At 44.3% G+C, this 19,666-nt stretch overlaps 1 protein-coding gene across 2 annotated transcripts; it reads left to right on the top strand.

Moving 5' to 3' along the window:
* Positions 1-1,851: 1,851 nt before the first annotated feature.
* On the top strand, positions 1,852-16,814 carry LOC117740187 (NLR family CARD domain-containing protein 3-like). 2 transcript variants are annotated; one of them, XM_034546411.1, is made up of 11 exons: positions 1,852-2,350; positions 2,451-2,564; positions 2,772-2,885; positions 3,111-3,242; positions 3,374-3,428; positions 4,419-4,647; positions 4,727-6,530; positions 6,614-6,787; positions 10,815-10,988; positions 12,424-12,597; positions 16,423-16,814. In XM_034546411.1, exons 1-11 carry the CDS (start codon positions 2,262-2,264, stop codon positions 16,622-16,624), a joined length of 3,261 nt encoding a protein of 1,086 aa, XP_034402302.1. In that variant the 5' UTR covers positions 1,852-2,261; the 3' UTR covers positions 16,625-16,814. The 2 variants fall into 2 exon arrangements, with proteins under 2 accessions (XP_034402302.1, XP_034402303.1); XM_034546412.1 differs by lacking the exons at positions 10,815-10,988; positions 12,424-12,597; positions 16,423-16,814 and adding an exon at positions 6,877-7,072.
* Positions 16,815-19,666: the final 2,852 nt, after the last annotated feature.

The raw sequence follows: 19,666 nt of genomic DNA on the forward strand, positions 1-19,666 counted from the left end.
CCCCCTCTCGTCCTCACCCAGTTGCTCAATTAGCTCATTCCTTATCATAGTTCAACACACACACACATCTCGACCTCCACAGAATACACTCCTCGTTGCAATAAGAGGAACCTGATTACTTCTTTTTGAACAAAGAGTATTTAGCAAAGTTTAAGGGTTTCAGCTGGAAGGCCGATTCTCCCAGTTGCTCAGTGACATCACTCTTTGTCACAGTTAACACACACACACATTTTTAACTCAACGATTACACTCTTTGCTATAATAAGAGGAACTTGATTTACTTCCTATAGAGTATTTGAGCAAAGTTGAAGGATTTCAGCTGAAGGGCTGATTCTTCTTCATGCCCAGACCAGAGCAGAGCGTCCCTGCAATGAGGACCAGAGGCTCGAGCTGGTGGACCATCACGGATAAAACAGCAGCTTGTGAATGTTTGAGTGCATAAGGGAAGTTTGGGTGTGCTGAACAAGTTAAAACACACCCATTATGATTCACTTGTGACTATCTACACCTGTTGACTGGTTCTGACGTCACACAGTTTGATTTTGGACTTCGACTCTGAAGAGATGGGGGCGTGACGGCGTCCTCAGATCAAATGCACACTCACAACAGGACTGACAGGAAGACATGAGCAGCTTCTTCTCTCCAGAGGTTCCTCCACATATGAAGGTGAACGTGTCTGTAAACTGACCTGAGCTCAGTTCAGCAGGTGAGAATCCGACCAGAGGAATCTGGACATGTTTGATCATCAGGATCACTTTGATCACTTTGTGTTCTTTCTCTCTTTAACTGGACGGTAGAAATAGTTCCCGATCTCTTAGAGATTGAGAGCTGTAATATGCTGGTGTAACCCATCGTATAAGGCTCAATGGAAAATTTTGAAGAGAAAATAACCTTTACCCCCATACAGGCAATTCTAGCTGATAACAACCTATAAAAGCCACATCAATACTACTGATAACACATGGGTGCAGTGGACTCTTGAAGTATGGTAAACCATTATCAGAGAACACAAATTATAGGGAGATATTGTAACACCGAAATGGTGTGCATATGGTTCTGACTTTACACAAAATAAATTGGATACTAGATGTAGGGATTGGACAGCGAAAGGAATAACATTCATATGCAACAGAAACTCAACAGAAACTCTTAAAGAGAAGCACTCACTAGAAATACACGACTTCTATCAATACTTGCAGATGCGACACTATGTGAATACGAAGATGGTAAATATGACAGAGAGTACATATCTGATAGAACTGTTTAGAAAAGCATTTAACTGAGATATAGACAGTAAAATCACTTCAGGTATATATAAATGTCTGTTGAATTTTAAAACACATTCAACCTCTTATATTAAAACAAAATGGGAGAAGGAGGGAGGAATAACTATATCTGAGGAAGAATGGACAGTCATGTGTAAAGTTCAATGGAAGTGTACCAGCTCTCAGACATAGAGAGAGTTTGGGTCGAAAAATGGGATACAGTATTTTATTTCACCCTCTTAGAAACCCTCCTGTTTGCTGGAGAGGATGTGAAAATCAAAATGCAAACCATCCATCCATTAACAGACAGGACCGGTGATAAAGGGCAGCCCTGGCGGAGGCCGACACCCACCGGGAACTTGTCTGACTTTAATGCTGAGAATACGAACACAGCTCTGACTGCAGGCGTACAGAGACCGGATGGCCCGTTGCAATGAGTCCGGTACCCAATACTCCTGCAGCACCCCCTCAAAAAACCCTGAGGGACCCGGTCGAAAGCCTTCTTCAAGTCTAGATAGCACATGTAGACTGGTTGGGCAAACTCCAAGGGCCCCTCCAGTAGTCTTGCGAGGGTAAAGAGCTGGTCGGACGGAATCCGCACTGCTCGTCTTGAATCTGAGGTTCGACAAACGGTCGGAGCCTCCTCTCCTGGAGCATAAGCAGTAGTGTGTGATACTCCGATAGTTCGAGCACACTCTCCGGTCCCCCTTTTAGAAAATGGGAACCACCACCCCGGTCTTCCAGTCCATGGGCGCTGTTCCCGACCTCCATGCAACATTGAAAAGGCGTGTCAGCCAAGACAGCCCAACAATTTCCAGAGCCTTCAGCATCTCAGGGCGGATCTCATCCAACCCCGACGCCTTGCCACCAAAACCGTGACTCAAAGTTTGTCAGAACCGGTTTGACAGCTTTTGTTGCAGTGTGTGTGTCCTGTGACGTGAGTGTTGTAGTGATGACAGCAGGTGTTTGTGTTTGTGTGAAGGTGTGGACTCTGCTATGCATCAGTGGGAGGACAGAGAGGAGGGAGTCCCTCCCTCTAAAGCCACTCTGTGTGGGGAACATGACAGCCAGACCAAAGCTCAGAGGTGAGACCAGGACCACTAACAGGCCAGGACTCTTCTCCATGTCACATCACTCCTCCATCATTATTCACCCTCTAAGCTCTGTGTGTGTTGTGTTGAACAGACCAGACTCTCCTGGACCTGGACCTGGACCTGGACCCAGCTGTGTGTCCATGAAGAGTGACCGGTCTATGGACTTTCCTCCTACTTTTAAAAGACAACCCCTTCCAGAGACTCAGTGAGTTAATATATTATATAATCACACTGATGAACGCTTTTATATACATAATATACATATATAGAAGCATGCATGTGTATTAATAAAGACAATCGTTGTCTTAAAATCACTCCACTGGACCACTAACAGGCCAGGACTCTTCTCCATGTCACATCACTCCTCCATCATTATTCACCCTCTAAGCTCTGTGTGTGTTGTGTTGAACAGACCAGACTCTCCTGGACCTGGACCTGGACCTGGACCCAGCTGTGTGTCCATGAAGAGTGACCGGTCTATGGACTTTCCTCCTACTTTTAAAAGACAACCCCCTCCAGAGACTCAGTGAGTTAATATATTATATAATCACACTGATGAACGCTTTTATATACATATATAGAAGCATGCATGTGTATTAATAAAGACAATCGTGGTCTTAAAATCACTCCACTAACATTAACATTCAACGATGGACTTCAGTCTGTTAGGTAAGCTTTTACAACCAAAAGAAACAAAATCTGTCAGAATTTTACTGAACATGTGTATTTATCAGCACTGTGTTTCTGTCAGGATCCATCAGCAGAGAGTTGACTTTCCTGGACCTGGACCTGGACCTGGACCCAGCTGTGTGTCCATGAAGAGTGACCAGTCTATGAAAACCCCTTTAGAATTCAAAGTTGGACTTGAGTCTGATGAACTAAGGTGAGCTTCCATGAGGCTACTGTGTTTCTATCAGGATCCATCAACAGAGATCAGACTCTCCTTTACCTTTGATTTCAGGATTCCTTAAGACAGAACATAATATACAACTTGTACTTTTGTTTTCTCCAAAGAGTTCAGCAACAGAGATCCCAAGTGATCCCAAGAGACCTGGACCCCATATTTAAGGTTTGTGAGTCAGAGACTGTATGAAACATAGAGATGGTCAAAGAGTTGGATCGTTGATGGAGCTTAGACGGGCAGGTGAAGCTGTCAATCAAAGGGGCCACGCCCTCTATGTCTAACTTTCAGGCATAATATCATATGAATGGCTGAGTTGTATATCTGTGGGGATTAACTCACTTTTGGAGCTTTTGTGTGTGCACTGACTAGCTAATCATGCCACAGCGCTCACACAGGAGGACCAATGACAGCGCCGTCCTGACTGCGTCGTCATGGAAGCGTAACGCCCATCTTCAAGTACCCCGAGGTTAAAACTTTGCTCTGTAAGCACTATGCTGTCGAGGATAGCTCTGTTCATGCTTATAGCACCGTTAGCTGCTAGCTCAGACATCTCAGCGGCTAGCAGCTAACGGTGCTAACAGTGTGCAGGAAGGAACCCCCCCGGCTGTTTGGGGGCCAATCACACGTCACATTAAATCAAGGAAAGCTTGCAAGCACAAAAAGGACGGATCTCAGGTATCGTTTGATTGGAGAAGTTTCGATACTACTTGGTTCTGGGTTGTTTCGGGATTCCCGGCCCTAACTCGATGAGACATTGATTAAAACTAAATTCCTACACAAGCCTTATGTCTTAAACCTCCTCTGACCTCTGATGTCAACATTTAGACACTCAAGACATTATGGTCTTTCAATTGAAGATGGAGAATTATGCTTGTTTTTGTTTTTCAGTTGGTAGTATTGGATATAGATTTACAATAATATTTCCCCGAATGCATTGATAATCTACATTAACACAATGTTCACAGATTAGGTAGTAAAACACTTTTTAAAAAGCAATAATAACACAATACTAATACAATACAAACTTTTACAGTTTTGATGTAACATGAAAGCTAGAAGCTGAAATTCAGGAGATATTACAAAGCTTTGAACCAACCTCAATACACCAGTTTAAATAATAAAAAATGTAAATATAATTTTATTGTTTGGTTCCAGCTGCTTGAGAAGAACATTGTCAGCTTCATGAAGAGCGAGCTGAAGAAGATGCAAAAAGTCCTCAGTCCAGATTACCCAGAAGGCTCTGCGGGTCAGAAGGAAGATGAGGAGGTGTTGGACGGTGAGGATGAAGAGCAGAGGAGGAGCAGCGGGGAAGCATTTCTGAAGATCACACTAAACCTCTTGAGAAGAATGAAGCAGGAGGAGCTGGCTGACTGTCTGCAGAGCAGTAAGAGGATTTTAAAGACTTTACAATTAAACAGAAGACCACCACTCACTAATTTCATCTTTGATTTTTGTCATTCCAGAAACCAGTGCTGCAGTGTGCCAACATGAACTCAAGTCTAACCTGAAGAAGAAGTTCCAGTGTGTGTTTGAGGGGATCCCTAAAGCAGGGAACCCAACCCTCCTGAACCAGATCTACACAGAGCTCTACATCACAGAGGGAGGGACTGCAGAGGTCAATGAGGAGCACGAGGTCAGACAGATTGAAACAGCATCCAGGAAACCACACAGACCAGAAACACCCATCAGACAAGAAGACCTCTTCAAAGCCTCGTCTGGAGGAGAGGAACCAATCAGAACAGTGATGACTAAGGGAGTGGCTGGCGTTGGGAAAACAGTCCTAACACAGAAGTTCACTCTGGACTGGGCTGAAGACAAAGCCAACCAGGACATCCAGTTCACGTTTCCTTTCACGTTCAGAGAGCTGAATGTGCTGAAAGAGAAGAAGTTCAGCTTGGTGGAACTCGTTCATCACTTCTTCACTGAAACCAAAGAAGCAGCAATCTGCAGGTTTGAAGAGTTCCCGGTTGTGTTCATCTTTGACGGTCTGGATGAGTGTCGACTTCCTCTGGACTTCCACAACAATGAGGTCCTGACTGATGTCACAGAGTCCACCTCAGTGGATGTGCTGCTCACAAACCTCTTCAGGGGGAACCTGCTTCCCTGTGCTCGCCTCTGGATAACCACACGACCTGCAGCAGCCAATCAGATCCCTCCTGACTGTGTTGGCTTGGTGACAGAGGTCAGAGGGTTCACTGACCCACAGAAGGAGGCCTACTTCGGGAAGAGGTTCAGAGATGAGGAGCAGGCCAGCAGGATCATCTCCCACATCAAGACCTCCCGAAGCCTCCACATCATGTGCCACATCCCAGTCTTCTGCTGGATCACGGCTACAGTTCTGGAGGACGTGTTGAAGACAACAGAGGGAGGAGAGCTGCCCAAGACCCTGACCGAGATGTACATCCACTTCCTGGTGGTTCAGTCCAAAGTGAAGAAGGTCAAGTTCGATGGAGGAGCTGAAACGGATCAACACTGGAGTCCAGAGACCAGGAAGATGACGGAGTCTCTGGGAAAACTGGCTTTTGATCAGCTGCAGAAAGGGAACCTGATCTTCTACGAATCCGACCTGACAGAGTGTGGCATCGATATCAGAGCAGCCTCAGTGTACTCAGGAGTGTTCACACAGATCTTCAGAGAGGAGAGAGGACTGTACCAGGATCAGGTGTTCTGCTTCGTCCATCTGAGTGTTCAGGAGTTTCTGGCTGCTCTTCATGTCCATCTGACCTTCAGCAAATCTGGTGTCAACCTGCTGGCAGAAGAACAAACAACCTCATGTTGGTCTAAAGTCTTTAGAGACAAACCTAAACTAAAACATCTCTACCAGAGTGCTGTGGACAAGGCCTCACAGAGTCCAAATGGACACCTGGACTTGTTCCTCCGCTTCCTCCTGGGTCTTTCCCTGGAGACCAATCAGACCATTCTGCGAGGTCTGCTGCGACAGACAGGAAGTAGCTCACTGACCAATCAGAGAACAGCCCAGTACATCAAGAGGATGATCAGTGAGAATCATTCTCCAGAGAAAAGCATCAATCTGTTCCACTGTCTGAATGAACTGAATGATGGTTCTCTGGTGGAGGAGATCCAACAGTCCCTGAGATCAGGACGTCTCTCCACAGATGAACTGTCTCCTGCTCAGTGGTCAGCTCTGGTCTTCATCTTACTGTCATCAGGAAAAGATCTGGAGGTGTTTGACCTGAAGAAATACTCTGCTTCAGAAGAGGCTCTTCTGAGGCTGCTGCCGGTGGTCAAAGCCTCCAACAAAGCTGTGTACGGATACATTAACATTACTAAATGGGGTTGATGTTTTACTTTGAATATGTTGTTTGTATTAATCCCCGTTCCTCCCGTAGGCTGAGTGGCTGTAAACTCTCAGAGAGAAGCTGTGGAGCTCTGTCCTCAGTCCTCAGCTCCCAGTCCTCTAGTCTGAAAGACCTGGACCTGAGTTACAACAAGCTGCAGGATTCAGGAGTGAAGCTTCTTTCTGCTGGACTGGAGAGTCCACACTGTGCACTTGAACATCTCAGGTCAGGATCAGCTGATTTACCACACAGATGATGTAGTGGTCTAAGTGTTGTGACGGTAAAAATACGTGTGATCTGTGGACTGGTTCAAGGGCAGAGCAACAGGGAGGATGTGGAGGTGGAGGAGGACAGATGACCGAAACCTGGCCTTCTTTGATGTCTGTCTTATTGAAACCAACTCACTCTCCTCTTTGTTCTCCTCAAAGAGACCTACACATATTTTTCTCTGTCGTCATTTGGGGGGCTATGAAGGAGGGACTGCATATGCTTTAATAAATCACGATGTAATACAATGTATGAACGAAGAGATTTCCGCAGCTCACTGAGATACGTGGCTGTTGAACTCTTTTCCAGCTTGCAAGTGTAGCCCTGTCTACAAATAATTTATAAAAATTTAATTAGCATTCAGGAGGTAGTCAGTTTTCTACACACATTATAGATATAGATATACATAACCATAGATACGCATATAAATTAGAGTGAGCTTTACCGGTCAAAAGTTAGAGTTCAGTTAAATGAGCATAGTTTGGTTGAGTTCCACCAGTGTTTTCTAATTTGTTTTGGCAGAGTTATCTGTTTGTCATTGTTTTCTGATGTTGGCTGGGTGGTCCTTAGACCATCCGTCAATCACGCCTCACTATCAGGTAGAGGGGCGGGACCTAAATGTAATAGAACTGTCAACTTATAGGGGACAGCAACAGCTGTTGCCCCCGCAGCGTGTGTTACGATGAGAACATCTGGTCATCTGGTCATGGCTGACTAATAGTTACCCGCGGGGCTGCCGTTATGTGATCTACCCAGGTAAAGACCAGTTGTTTGGTGTTTCTATATATTATGACTAACTGTTATATTGATAAACAACGTTACAATGTCAATACCACGTCTCAATGTGATGGAGGACTCCTGTGCTAACTTTAGTCCGTCCCAGATTGATCATATTGTCGATAGTGCTACAGGCTCACTGAGAATGACACTAGACTCGATAGCCCCTCTGAAGAAAAAGACAGTGAGGCAAAGGAGGTTTGCTCCCTGGTAGAACCCTCAGACCCAAAAACTAAAGCAAACTTCACGAAAGCTCCAAAGCATATGGCGTTCCACCAATCTGGAAGAATCACGCTTAGTTTGGCGAGATAGACTTAAAACATATAAAAAGGCTCTCCGTAATGCCAGAGCAGCCTATTACTCATCAGTAATAGAGAAAAATAAGAACAACCCCAGGGTTCTCTTTAGCACTGTAGCCAGGCTGACAGAGTCACAGCTCTGTGGAGCCGTGTATTCCTATAGACCTCAGTAGTAATGACTTCATGAACTTCTTCAATGAAAAGATTTGAACTATTAGAGGCAAGATTGATGATCTCTTGCCCTTAACTACTGCCGATCTGTCATCAAGAGGAGTGGCCTTGGAAACGGCTGTATGCCCTGGTGTATATTTGGATAGCTTTTCTCCCATTAACCTAGACCAATTGTCCTCAACGGGTTCTACTTCTAAACCGTCTACCTGTCTCTTAGACCCCATCCCAACGAGGCTGCTTAAAGACGTGTTGCCTTTAATTGGCACCTCTCTGCTGGATATTGTTAATGTCTCTTTGCTAACAGGGCATGTACCACATTCCTTCAAAGTAGCTGTAATTAAACCTCTCCTGAAGAAGCCCACTCTTAATCCAGAGGTGTTGGCTAACTACAGACCGATCTCTAACCTTCCCTTCCTCTCTAAGATCCTTGAGAAAGTAGTCGCAAATCAGTTGTGTGACTTTCTACATTAGAATAGTTTATTTGAGGAGTTTCAGTCAGGATTTAGAAAAGACCACAGCACAGAGACAGCACTGGTGAAAATTACAAATGACCTCCTAAAGCATCAGATAAAGGACTCATCTCTGTACTGGTCTTGTTCGACCTTAGTGCTGATAAAGGACTTATCTTTGTACTGGTCTTGTTAGACCTTAGTGCTGATAAAGGACTCATCTCTGTACTGGTCTTGTTAGACCTTAGTGCTGATGAAGGACTCATCTCCGTACTGGTCTTGTTAGACCTTAGTGCTGATAAAGGACTCATCTTTGTACTGGTCTTGTTAGACCTTAGTGCTGATAAAGGACTCATCTCAGTACTGGTCTTGTTAGACCTTAGTGCTGATAAAGGAGTCATCTCCGTACTGGTCTTGTTAGACCTTAGTGCTGATAAAGGACTCATCTCTGTACTGGTCTTGTTAGACCTTAGTGCTGATAAAGGACTCATCTCCGTACTGGTCTTGTTAGACCTTAGTGCTGATAAAGGACTCATCTCTGTACTGGTCTTGTTAGACCTTAGTGCTGATAAAGGACTCATCTCCGTACTGGTATTATTAGACCTTAGTGCTGCGTTCGACACCATTGATCATGACATCCTATTACAGAGACTGGATCAGTCGATTGGCATTTCAGGTACCGCACAAAGTTGGTTTAAATCCTATTTATATAGATTGATCTCAATTTGTATTTGTAAACGATGAAGCAATTTTATTTACCTTTACATATGCTTGCTTTGGGCAACATTATCAGAAAACACTCCATAAACTTTCATTGCTATGCAGATGATAATCAATTATATCTATCGATCAAACCAGAGGAGACCAACCAGCTCGCTAAACTTCAAGCATGTCTTAGAGACATAAAAACATGGATGACCTGCAACTTCCTGATGTTAAACTCAGACAAAACTGAAGTTATTTTACTGGCCCTGAACACCTCAGAGATCAATTATCTGGTGATGTGGTTTCTGTAGATGGCATTTCCCTGGCATCTAACACCACTGTAAAGAATCTCTAGTTATCTTTGACCGAGACTTGTCCTTTAACTCCCACGTTTAGCAAATCTCAAAGATTGCATTTTTTCATCTACGTAACATTTAATAAATCAGGCACATCTTGTCCCAAAAAGATGCAGAAAAGCTGGTTCACGCGTTTGTTACTTCCAGACTAGATTACTGCAACTCCTTATTATCAGGCTGCTCTAATAAGTCTCTTAAATCCCTCCAGTTGATCCAGAATGCTGCAGCTCGTGTACTCACAAAAACTAAGAAAAGAGATCACATGACTCCTGTATTAGCTGCTCTGCACTGGCTCACTGTAAAATCAAGAATCACATTTAAAATTCTTCTCCTCACCTACAAAGCCTTGATTGGTGATGCACCATCATATCTTAAGAAACTTGTAGTACCATATTGCCCCACTAGAGAGCTGCGCTCACTAAATGTGGGGCTACTCGTGGTTCCTAGAGTCCTAAAAAGTAGGATGGGAGCCAGAGCCTTCAGTTATCAAGCTCCTCTTTTATGGAACCAGCTTCCACTTTCAGTCCTGGAGGCAGACACAGTCACCTCATTCAATAATATACTTAAGACTTTCCTCTTTAATAGTGCTTATAGTTAGGGCTGAATCAGGTTTGCCCTGGTCCAGCCCCTTGATATGCTGCTACAGGCTTATAGGCTGCTGGGGGATGTTTTAGGATACACTGAGCACCTATCTCCTCTTCTCTCTCTCCTTATGGATGAATGTACATCTCTCCATTGCACCTTATTAACTCTGCTTCCTCCCCGGAGTCGTTGTGACTTCACGTCTCAGAGGGTCCATTGGACCTGGAGGTGTCTGATGCTGGTGAGCCGGCCTCCCATTGGCCCTGCTGATGCCCCGCCCCCTCCTCTCTACCTCCTTCTGTTTCATGGATTGGAGTTCCTTTCATACATTGTCATATTCATGTAATGTGTTTATGTAACTCTGTAACTCTGTTCATTCTGGTCACATGACATCTATTCATCTGTCCATCCGGGGAGAGGGATCCTCCTCTGTTGCTCTCCTGAAGGTTTCTTCCATTTTTTCCCTGTGAAAGGTTATTTTTGGGGAGTTTTTCCTGATCCGATGTGAGGTCAAAGGTCAGGGATGTCGTATGTGTACAGATTGTAAAGCCCGCTGAGGCAAATTTGTGATATTGGGCTATACAAAATAAACTGAATTGAATTGAATTGAATATGATAAACTCTGTGTTGTTTTGTGTGTTTTCAGTCTGTCATGGTGTCAGATCTCAGATGAAGGCTGTTCTTCTCTGGGATCAGCTCTGAAGTCAAACCCCTCCAGTCTGAGAAAACTGGATCTGAGTGGAAACCAGCTGAAGGATTCAGGAGTGAAGCTGCTGAGTGGTTTTCTGGAGAGTCCACATTGTAGTCTGGAGACTCTGAGGTGGGTTCACTGTCTGCTGCTAGTGTAGCACCTTCATGTTTAATCAATAACTATCTGATTGGTCTACGTATTGAATGTCACTCAAAAGGACACAAAGAGTATTGATGAGTATATTAAATATACTATACAGAGACGTGAGGTTCATGGCTGGTGAGGCAGATTTACAAACATCATTCCGATAGAGGAGCTAAACCACCATTCAATCAGCAGCTTGGACATTGACTCCTGGTTGTTTTTCATGTTTCATATCTGCAGTCTTTACACACACACACACACTCACACACACACACACACACACACACACACACAGACACAGACACACACAAGAGACACACACACAGAGAAACACACACACACAGAGACACACACAAGACACACACACAAAACACACACACACAAACTGTGTGTGAGTGTGTGTGTGTTTCTGTCTGTCTGTCTTTGTGTGTGTGTGTGTGTGTGTGTCTGTGTGTCTTGTGTGTGTCACACAAGACACACACACAGAGACACACACCCACACAGAGACACACACACACAGAGACACACACACACAGAGACACACAAACACACACACACACAGAGACACACACAGAGACACACACAAGACACGCACACACACACATACAGACAGACACACACACAGAGACACACAAACACACACAGAGACACACACAAGACACACAGACACACACACACACAGAGACACACACAAAGACAGACAGACAGAAACACACACACGCACACACACTCACACACTCACACACACACACACACACACAGAGACACACACACACACACACACAGTACATTTTTTATTCCACCGTGAGCGTGAGGGATTGCGCAATCTGAGGTGAAGCACAGCTTGTCGCTGCCTCTCCTCTCGGTTTGAACATTACATGCTCACCTTTGTGATTTTGATTATGAAATGCTTGAAAAGATTGGAATCATACAGAAATTACATTTACAGCACAGATTAGTAGAGAAATATCAATATTGATTTGATTTGATCATTATTATTTCTTTGTACTTTTCATGATGTCAGGTGAGGCTCAGCCTCCTCTAACCGCACGTACCTGATACTATACTTGATGAATATTATAATCAATTTAATCACACATAAAAGGAACCACACTTTTATTCATTTTGAATACTATAACTGTTAATTCAATATTATAATAATTATGATACTATTTGTTTCATATTTCTGATCTGCTCTGAAGACTCTGGATCAATACTGATCAATACATTGTGTAACAGATGTCTAAAAGTTACAGATTGTTTCTGTCTTCTTTTCTTCTTCTTAGTGACATGATTTTAACAACATGTCTGTTTACAAAAGAAGATGAAACCAACATGAAAGACACTCATGTTGATGATGTAAATAATGATTCATTGTGTATTCATATGATAAACTCTGTGTTGTTTTGTGTGTTTTCAGTCTGTCATGCTGTCAGATCTCAGATGGAGGCTGTTCTTCTCTGGGATCAGCTCTGAAGTCAAACCCCTCCAGTCTGAGAGAACTGGATCTGAGTGGAAACAAGCTGCAGGATTCAGGAGTGAAGCTGCTGAGTGGTTTTCTGGAGAGTCCACATTGTAGTCTGGAGACTCTGAGGTGGGTTCACTGTCTGCTGCTAGTGTAGCACCTTCATGTTTAATCAATAACTATCTGATTGGTCTACGTATTGATCATCACGTGTTACATTTCCTGGTCATATGTTTCCACTTCACATCAGCTGCCTCGTTGTCTGCATGTCATCCTCTACAATCATGAAATGTACAACTGGTCTGGATTCATGCTGCTGGTGGACTACTGAACAGGTCTACTGGGCACAGAACCAGGGGGCCATGGGTCAGGGGGTATAGGGTTAGGGGGCCAAAGGGTCAGGGCCAAGGGTCAGAAGGCAAAGGGTCAGGGGGGCAAAGGGTCAGGGGTCAAAGGGTCAGGGGGGAAAGGGTCAGGACATGACATATATTCTTCCGTCCATCCGGGGAGAGGGATCCTCCTCTGTTGCTCTCCTGAAGGTTTCTTCACTTTTTTCCCTGTGAAAGGTTATTTTTGGGGAGTTTTTCCTGATCCGATGTGAGGTCAAAGGTCAGGGATGTCGTATGTCATGATATGATTCATTACTTTATTTATCCCCGCGGGGAAATTCAGTGAAGCAGCAGCAAACCTTGAGCAGGTCAAGAAAAGCCTTCTTGAGGTCCCTGAACGCATCGCTCTCTCTCTTCCGGTAAGCGTATTGCATCACTTCCGGTTGCCAGCTTAGCAGCTCTCGATGTTTTCTTCTCCCCCTCCCCTCCCTCTTGCTCAGAGTGTCTCATGTATAGCTATTCCTCTGCCTCTCTTAATGATAACGGTACATGCAACAAGTGTAGTTCATTTGCTGGTTGGAGGCAGTTCTAAGTGGGTTAGATGCACGGCTCCGCACCATCGAAGCTCAGACAGTTACGCTAGTTAGCTCGCCTCCCCCCATAGCCGGCGCGGAGCCTTTAGCTTTAGCCTCAGTTAGCTGTCCCCCGGCAGCCCCCGAGCAGCCGGACGGCTGGGTGACTGTTCGAAGGGGTTTTAAGTCTAGACAGAAGTCCACTGAGCACCGCCAACCTCTTCATGTTTCGAACCAGTTTTCCCCACTCAGCGACGCACCCGCTGAGAAACCCACTCTGGTTATAGGTAGCTCCATAGTCAGAAACGTGAAGATAGGGAAGCCAGGGACCAAAGTCATATGCATCCCGGGGGCCAGAGCGGGCGACATTGAATCTTGTTTAAAACTGCTGGCTAAAGACGAGCGTAGTTACAGTAAGATTATTATACACGCCGGCGATAATGACTCCCGACTGCGGCGGTCGGAGGTCACTAAAATTAATGTGGAATCGGTGTGTACTTATGCCAAGACAATGTCGGACACCGTAGTTTTCTCTGGCCCTCTCCCCAATCTGATCAATGATGACATGTATAGCCGCATGTCGTCATTCAAACCGCTGGTTGTCCAGGTGGTGCCCAGCAAACAATGTGGGCTACATAGATAACTGGCAGACTTTCTGGGGAAAGCCTGATCTGATGAGTCGAGACGGCATCATCCCACTTGGGATGGAGCGCGTCTCATTTCCTGCAAACATGGCCAAGTTGATTAACGGACTTAATCCATGACCCAGAGTTCAGATCAGGAAGCAGAAGCAGAGTTGTAGTCTTCCACCCTTCTCTGCACTTCCATTCGAGCAGTTACCCACCCTTAACCTTAACTCTATAGAGACTGTGTCTGTCCCACGGCCACTTAATTAATTAAATCAAAAGTAACCAGAAGAGGAGTCATACAAATAACCTCATAAAGGTTAACATCACTACTGCCACAGTGCAACATAAGAAGAGAATTAAATGTGAACTCCTAAATATTAGATCTGTCATCTAAAGCTGTATTAGTAAACGATTTAATATCAGACAATCACATTGATTTATTGTGTCTTACTGAAACCTGGCTGAGGCATGAAGAATATGTCAGCCTAAATGAATCAACTCCTCCAAGTCATATTAATACTCACATTCCTCGAGGCACCGGCCGAGGAGGTGGAGTAGCAGCCATCTTTGACTCAAGCCTATTAATGAATCCTAAACCTAAACTAAACTACAACTCATTTGAAAGCCTTGTTCTTAGTCTTTCACATCCAACCTGTAAAACATTACAGCCAATTCTATTTGTTATACTGTACCGGTCCATATTCAGAATTTATATCTGAATTTTCAGAGTGTTTATCAAGTTTAGTCCTTAAAACTGATAAGGTTATTATTGTAGGAGTTTTTAATATTCATGTGGATATTGATAATGATTTCCTTAGTACTGCATTTATCTCATTGTTGGACTCGATTGGCTTCTGTCAGAGAGTACAGAAACCCACTCACTGCTTTGGCCACACCCTCCACCTTGTTCTTACATATGGCATTGACATTGAGCATTTGGAGGTCTTCCCACAGAACCCTCTTCTGTCAGACCATTACCTCATAACTTTTGAGTTTATACTCCCGGAGTGTACACCGTTAGTCAAAAGTTTCTACACCAGATGTCTAACTGACAGTGCTGTAGCTAAATTTAAAGAAGCGATTCCTTCTACATTTGATTCAATACCACGTCTCAATGTGACGGAGGACTCCTGTGCTAACTTTAGTCCGTCCCAGATTGATCATATTGTCGATAGTGCTACAGGCTCACTAAGAATGACACTAGACTCGATAGCCCCACTGAAGAAAAAGACAGTGAGGCAAAGGAGGTTTGCTCCCTGGTAGAACCCTCAGACCCGCGACTTAAAGCAAACTTCACGAAAGCTTGAAAGCATATGGCGTTCCACCAATCTGGAAGAATCACGCTTAGTTTGGCGAGATAGTCTTAAAACATATAAAAAGGCGCTCCGTAATGCAAGAGCAGCCTATTACTCATCAGTAATAGAGAAAATAAGAACAACCCCAGGGTTCTCTTTAGCACTGTAGCCAGGCTGACAGAGAGTCACAGCTCTGTGGAGCCGTGTATTCCTATAGACCTCAGTAGTAATGACTTCATGAACTTCTTCAATGAAAAGATTTTAACTATTAGAGGCAAGATTGATTGCTCTCTTGCCCTTAACTACTACCAATCTGTCATCAAGAGGAGTGGCCTTGGAACGTCTGTATGCCCTGGTGTATATTTGGATAGCTTGTCTCCCATTAATCTAGACCAATTGTCCTCAACGGTTTCTACTTCTAAACCGTCTACCTGTCTCTTAGACCCCATCCCAACGAGGCTGCTTAAAGACGTGTTGCCTTTAATTGGCACCTCTCTGTTGGATATTGTTAATGTCTCTTTGCTAACAGGCCATGTACCACATCCCTTCAAAGTAGCTGTAATTAAACCTCTCCTGAAAAAGCCCACTCTTAATCCAGAGGTGTTGGCTAACTACAGACCGATCTCTAACCTTCCCTTCCTCTCTAAGATCCTTGAGAAAGTAGTCGCAAATCAGTTGTGCGACTTCCTACATCAGAATAGTTTATTTGAGGAGTTTCAGTCAGGATTTAGAAAAGACCACAGCAACAGAGACAGCACTGGTGAAAATTACAAATGACCTCCTAATTGCATCAGATAAAGGACTCATCTCTGTACTGGTATTATTAGACCTTAGTGCTGCGTTCGACACCATTGATCATGACATCCTATTACAGAGACTGGATCAGTCGATTGGCATTTCAGGTACCGCACTAAGTTGGTTTAAATCCTATTTATCAGATCGATATCAATTTATTTTTGTAAACGATGAAGCCTCAATGACCACCAACGTTAATCACGGATGTCGTATGTGTACAGATTGTAAAGCCCTCTGAGGGGAGTTTGTAATTTGTGATATTGGGCTATACAAAATAAACTGAATTGAATTGAATTGAATATGATAAACTCTGTGTTGTTTTGTGTGTTTTCAGTCTGTCATGCTGTCAGATCTCAGATGAAGGCTGTTCTTCTCTGGGATCAGCTCTGAAGTCAAACCCCTCCAGTCTGAGAGAACTGGATCTGAGTGGAAACCAGCTGAAGGATTCAGGAGTGAAGCTGCTGAGTGGTTTTCTGGAGAGTCCACATTGTAGTCTGGAGACTCTGAGGTGGGTTCACTGTCTGCTGCTAGTGTAGCACCTTCATGTTTAATCAATAACTATCTGATTGTCTACGTATTGAATGTCACTAAAAAGGACCCAAAGAGTAATTGATGAGTATATTAAATATACTATACAGAGACGTGAGGTTCATGGCTGGTGAGGCAGATTTACAAACATCATTCCGATAGAGGAGCTAAACCACCATTCAATCAGCAGCTTGGACATTGACTCCTGGTTGTTTTTCATGTTTCATATCTGCAGTCATTACACACACACACACACACACACACACAGAGACACACACACACACAGACACACACACACAGAGACACACACACAGACACAGACACACACAGAGACACACACACACACACACACACACACAGAGACACACACACACACACACAGACAGTCGGACACACTCACACACACACACAGAGACACACACACACAGACACACACACACAGTACATTTTTTATTCCACCGGGAGCGTGAGGGATTGCGCAATCTGAGGTGAAGCACAGCTTGTCGCTGCCTCTCCTCTCGGTTTGAACATTACATGCTCACCTTTTGTGATTTTGATTATGAAATGCTTGAAAAGATTGGAATCATACAGAAATTACATTTACAGCACAGATTAGTAGAGAAATATCAATATTGATTTGATTTGATCATTATTATTTCTTTGTACTTTTCATGATGTCAGGTGAGGCTCAGCCTCCTCTAACCGCACGTACCTGATACTATACTTGATGAATATTATAAATCAATTTAATCACACATAAAGAACCACACTTTATTCATTTTGAATACTATAACTGTTAATTCAATATTATAATAATGTTGATACTATTTGTTTCATATTTCTGATCTGCTCTGAAGAATCTGGATCAATACTGATCAATACATTGTGTAACAGATGTCTAAAAGTTACAGATTGTTTCTGTCTTCTTTTCTTCTCTTAGTGACATGATTTTAACAACATGTCTGTTTACAAAAGAAGATGAAAACAAAATGAAAGACACTCATGTTGATGATGTAAATAATGATTCATTGTGTATTAATATGATAAACTCTGTGTTGTTTTGTGTGTTTTCAGTCTGTCACACTGTCAGATCTCAGATGAAGGCTGTTCTTCTCTGGGATCAGCTCTGAAGTCAAACCCCTCCAGTCTGAGAGAACTGGATCTGAGCTTCAACCAGCTGCAGGATTCAGGAGTGAAGCTGCTGAGTGGTTTCTGGAGAGTCCACATTGTAGTCTGGAGACTCTGAGGTGGGTTCACTGTCTGCTGCTAGTGTAGCACCTTCATGTTTAATCAATAACTATCTGATTGGTCTACGTATTGATCATCACGTGTTACATTTCCTGGTCATATGTTCCACTTCACATCAGCTGCCTCGTTGTCTGCATGTCATCCTCTACAATCATGAAATGTACAACTGGTCTGGATTCATGCTGCTGGTGGACTACTGAACAGGTCTACTGGGCACAGAGCCAGGGGGCCAAGGGTCAGGGGGTCAAAGGGTCAGGGGGTCAAAGGGTTAGGGGGTCAAAGAGTCAGGGGGCCAAGGGTCAGGGGGTCAGGGGCCAAAGGGTAGGGGCCAAGAGTCAGGGGGCCAAAGGGTCAGGGCCAAGGGTCAGGGGGTCAAAGGGTCAGGGGCCCAAAGGGTTAGGGGGCCAAGGGTCAGGGGCCAAAGGGTCAGGGTCAGGGGGTCAAAGGGTCAGGGGCCCAAAGGGTTAGGGGCCCAAAGGGTCCCCTGTGCTCTGTCTGCTGGACTTTTCCTCTGGTTGGCCACAATACACAGTGGTGTTTAAAGTACCCAAAACAATAGTAAAAGTAAAGACACCGTACTGGAAAAGGACTCCAGTCAAAGTGAAAGTCACCTATGAGAATACTACTGGAGTACAAGTCTTAAAGTATCTGATATTTACTGTACTTAAGTATCAAAAGTAATTTTCTGATATTAAATGTACTTAAGTATTGAAAGTAAATGCTGTTAATAAAAAGCAAAGGGTCAGAATTTTGAGAATTATGAAGATTATTCTTTTAAGTGCTGTGGCCACCATGACCAAGGACAACGAGTTGTTGAACATAATTGTGTTATATGTTCAGCTTCACAGGTAGAGGTGTGTTCATCTTCACAGCTTCACAGGCTTCTTACAGACAGGATTTTAACAACATGTCTGTTTACAAAAGAAGATGAAACCAACATGAAAGACACTCATGTTGATGATGTAAATAATGATTAATTGTGTATTAATATGATAAACTCTGTGTTGTTTTGTGTGTTTTCAGTCTGTCACGCTGTGAGATCTCAGATGAAGGCTGTTCTTCTCTGGGATCAGCTCTGAAGTCAAACCCCTCCAGTCTGAGAGAACTGGATCTGAGTGGAAACCAGCTGAAGGATTCAGGAGTGAAGCTGCTGAGTGGTTTTCTGGAGAGTCCACATTGTAGTCTGGAGACTCTGAGGTGGGTTCACTGTCTGCTGCTAGTGTAGCACCTTCATGTTTAATCAATAACTATCTGATTGGTCTACGTATTGATCATCACGTGTTACATTTCCTGGTCATATGTTCCACTTCACATCAGCTGCCTCGTTGTCTGCATGTCATCCTCTACAATCATGAAATGTACAACTGGTCTGGATTCATGCTGCTGGTGGACTACTGAACAGGGCTACTGGGCCAAGGGTCAGGGGGCCAAGGTTCAGGGGCCAAGGGTCAGGGGGCCAAAGGGTCAGGGGGTCAAAGGGTCAGGGGGCAAAGGGTCAGGGGCCAAAGGTCAGGGGGCCAAAGGGTAAGGGGTCAAAGAGTCAGGGGGCAAAGGGTCAGGGGGTCAAAGGGTCAGGGGCCAAAGAGTCAGGGGTCAAAGGGTCAGGGGGCCAAGGGTCAGGGGCTCCAAGGGTCCGGGGGGCAAAGGGTCAGGGGCCCAAAGGGTCAAAGGGTCAGGGGTTTAAAGAGGCAGGGGCCAAAGGGTCAGGGGTCAAAGGGTCAGGGGCTCCAAGGGCCAGGAGCCCAAAGGGTTAGGGGGCCAAAGGGTCAGGGGGCCAAGGGTCAAAGAGTCAGGGGCCAAGG

Source organism: Cyclopterus lumpus, chromosome 12 (assembly GCF_009769545.1).
Source record: "Cyclopterus lumpus isolate fCycLum1 chromosome 12, fCycLum1.pri, whole genome shotgun sequence".
Lineage (NCBI taxonomy): Eukaryota > Metazoa > Chordata > Actinopteri > Perciformes > Cyclopteridae > Cyclopterus > Cyclopterus lumpus.

What these genes read in the sequence shown, in the direction of transcription:
- LOC117740187 (XM_034546411.1), top strand. Translation starts at nt 2,262, where the DNA reads ATGCATCAGTGGGAGGACAGAGAGGAGGGAGTCCCTCCCTCTAAAGCC. An exon ending in ACCTGGACCCCATATTTAAG is followed by an intron (nt 3,429 to 4,418) that starts GTTTGTGAGTCA and finishes GTTTGGTTCCAG; the next exon opens with CTGCTTGAGAAGAACATTGT. An exon ending in TGTAGTCTGGAGACTCTGAG is followed by an intron (nt 12,598 to 16,422) that starts GTGGGTTCACTG and finishes GTGTGTTTTCAG; the next exon opens with TCTGTCATGCTGTCAGATCT.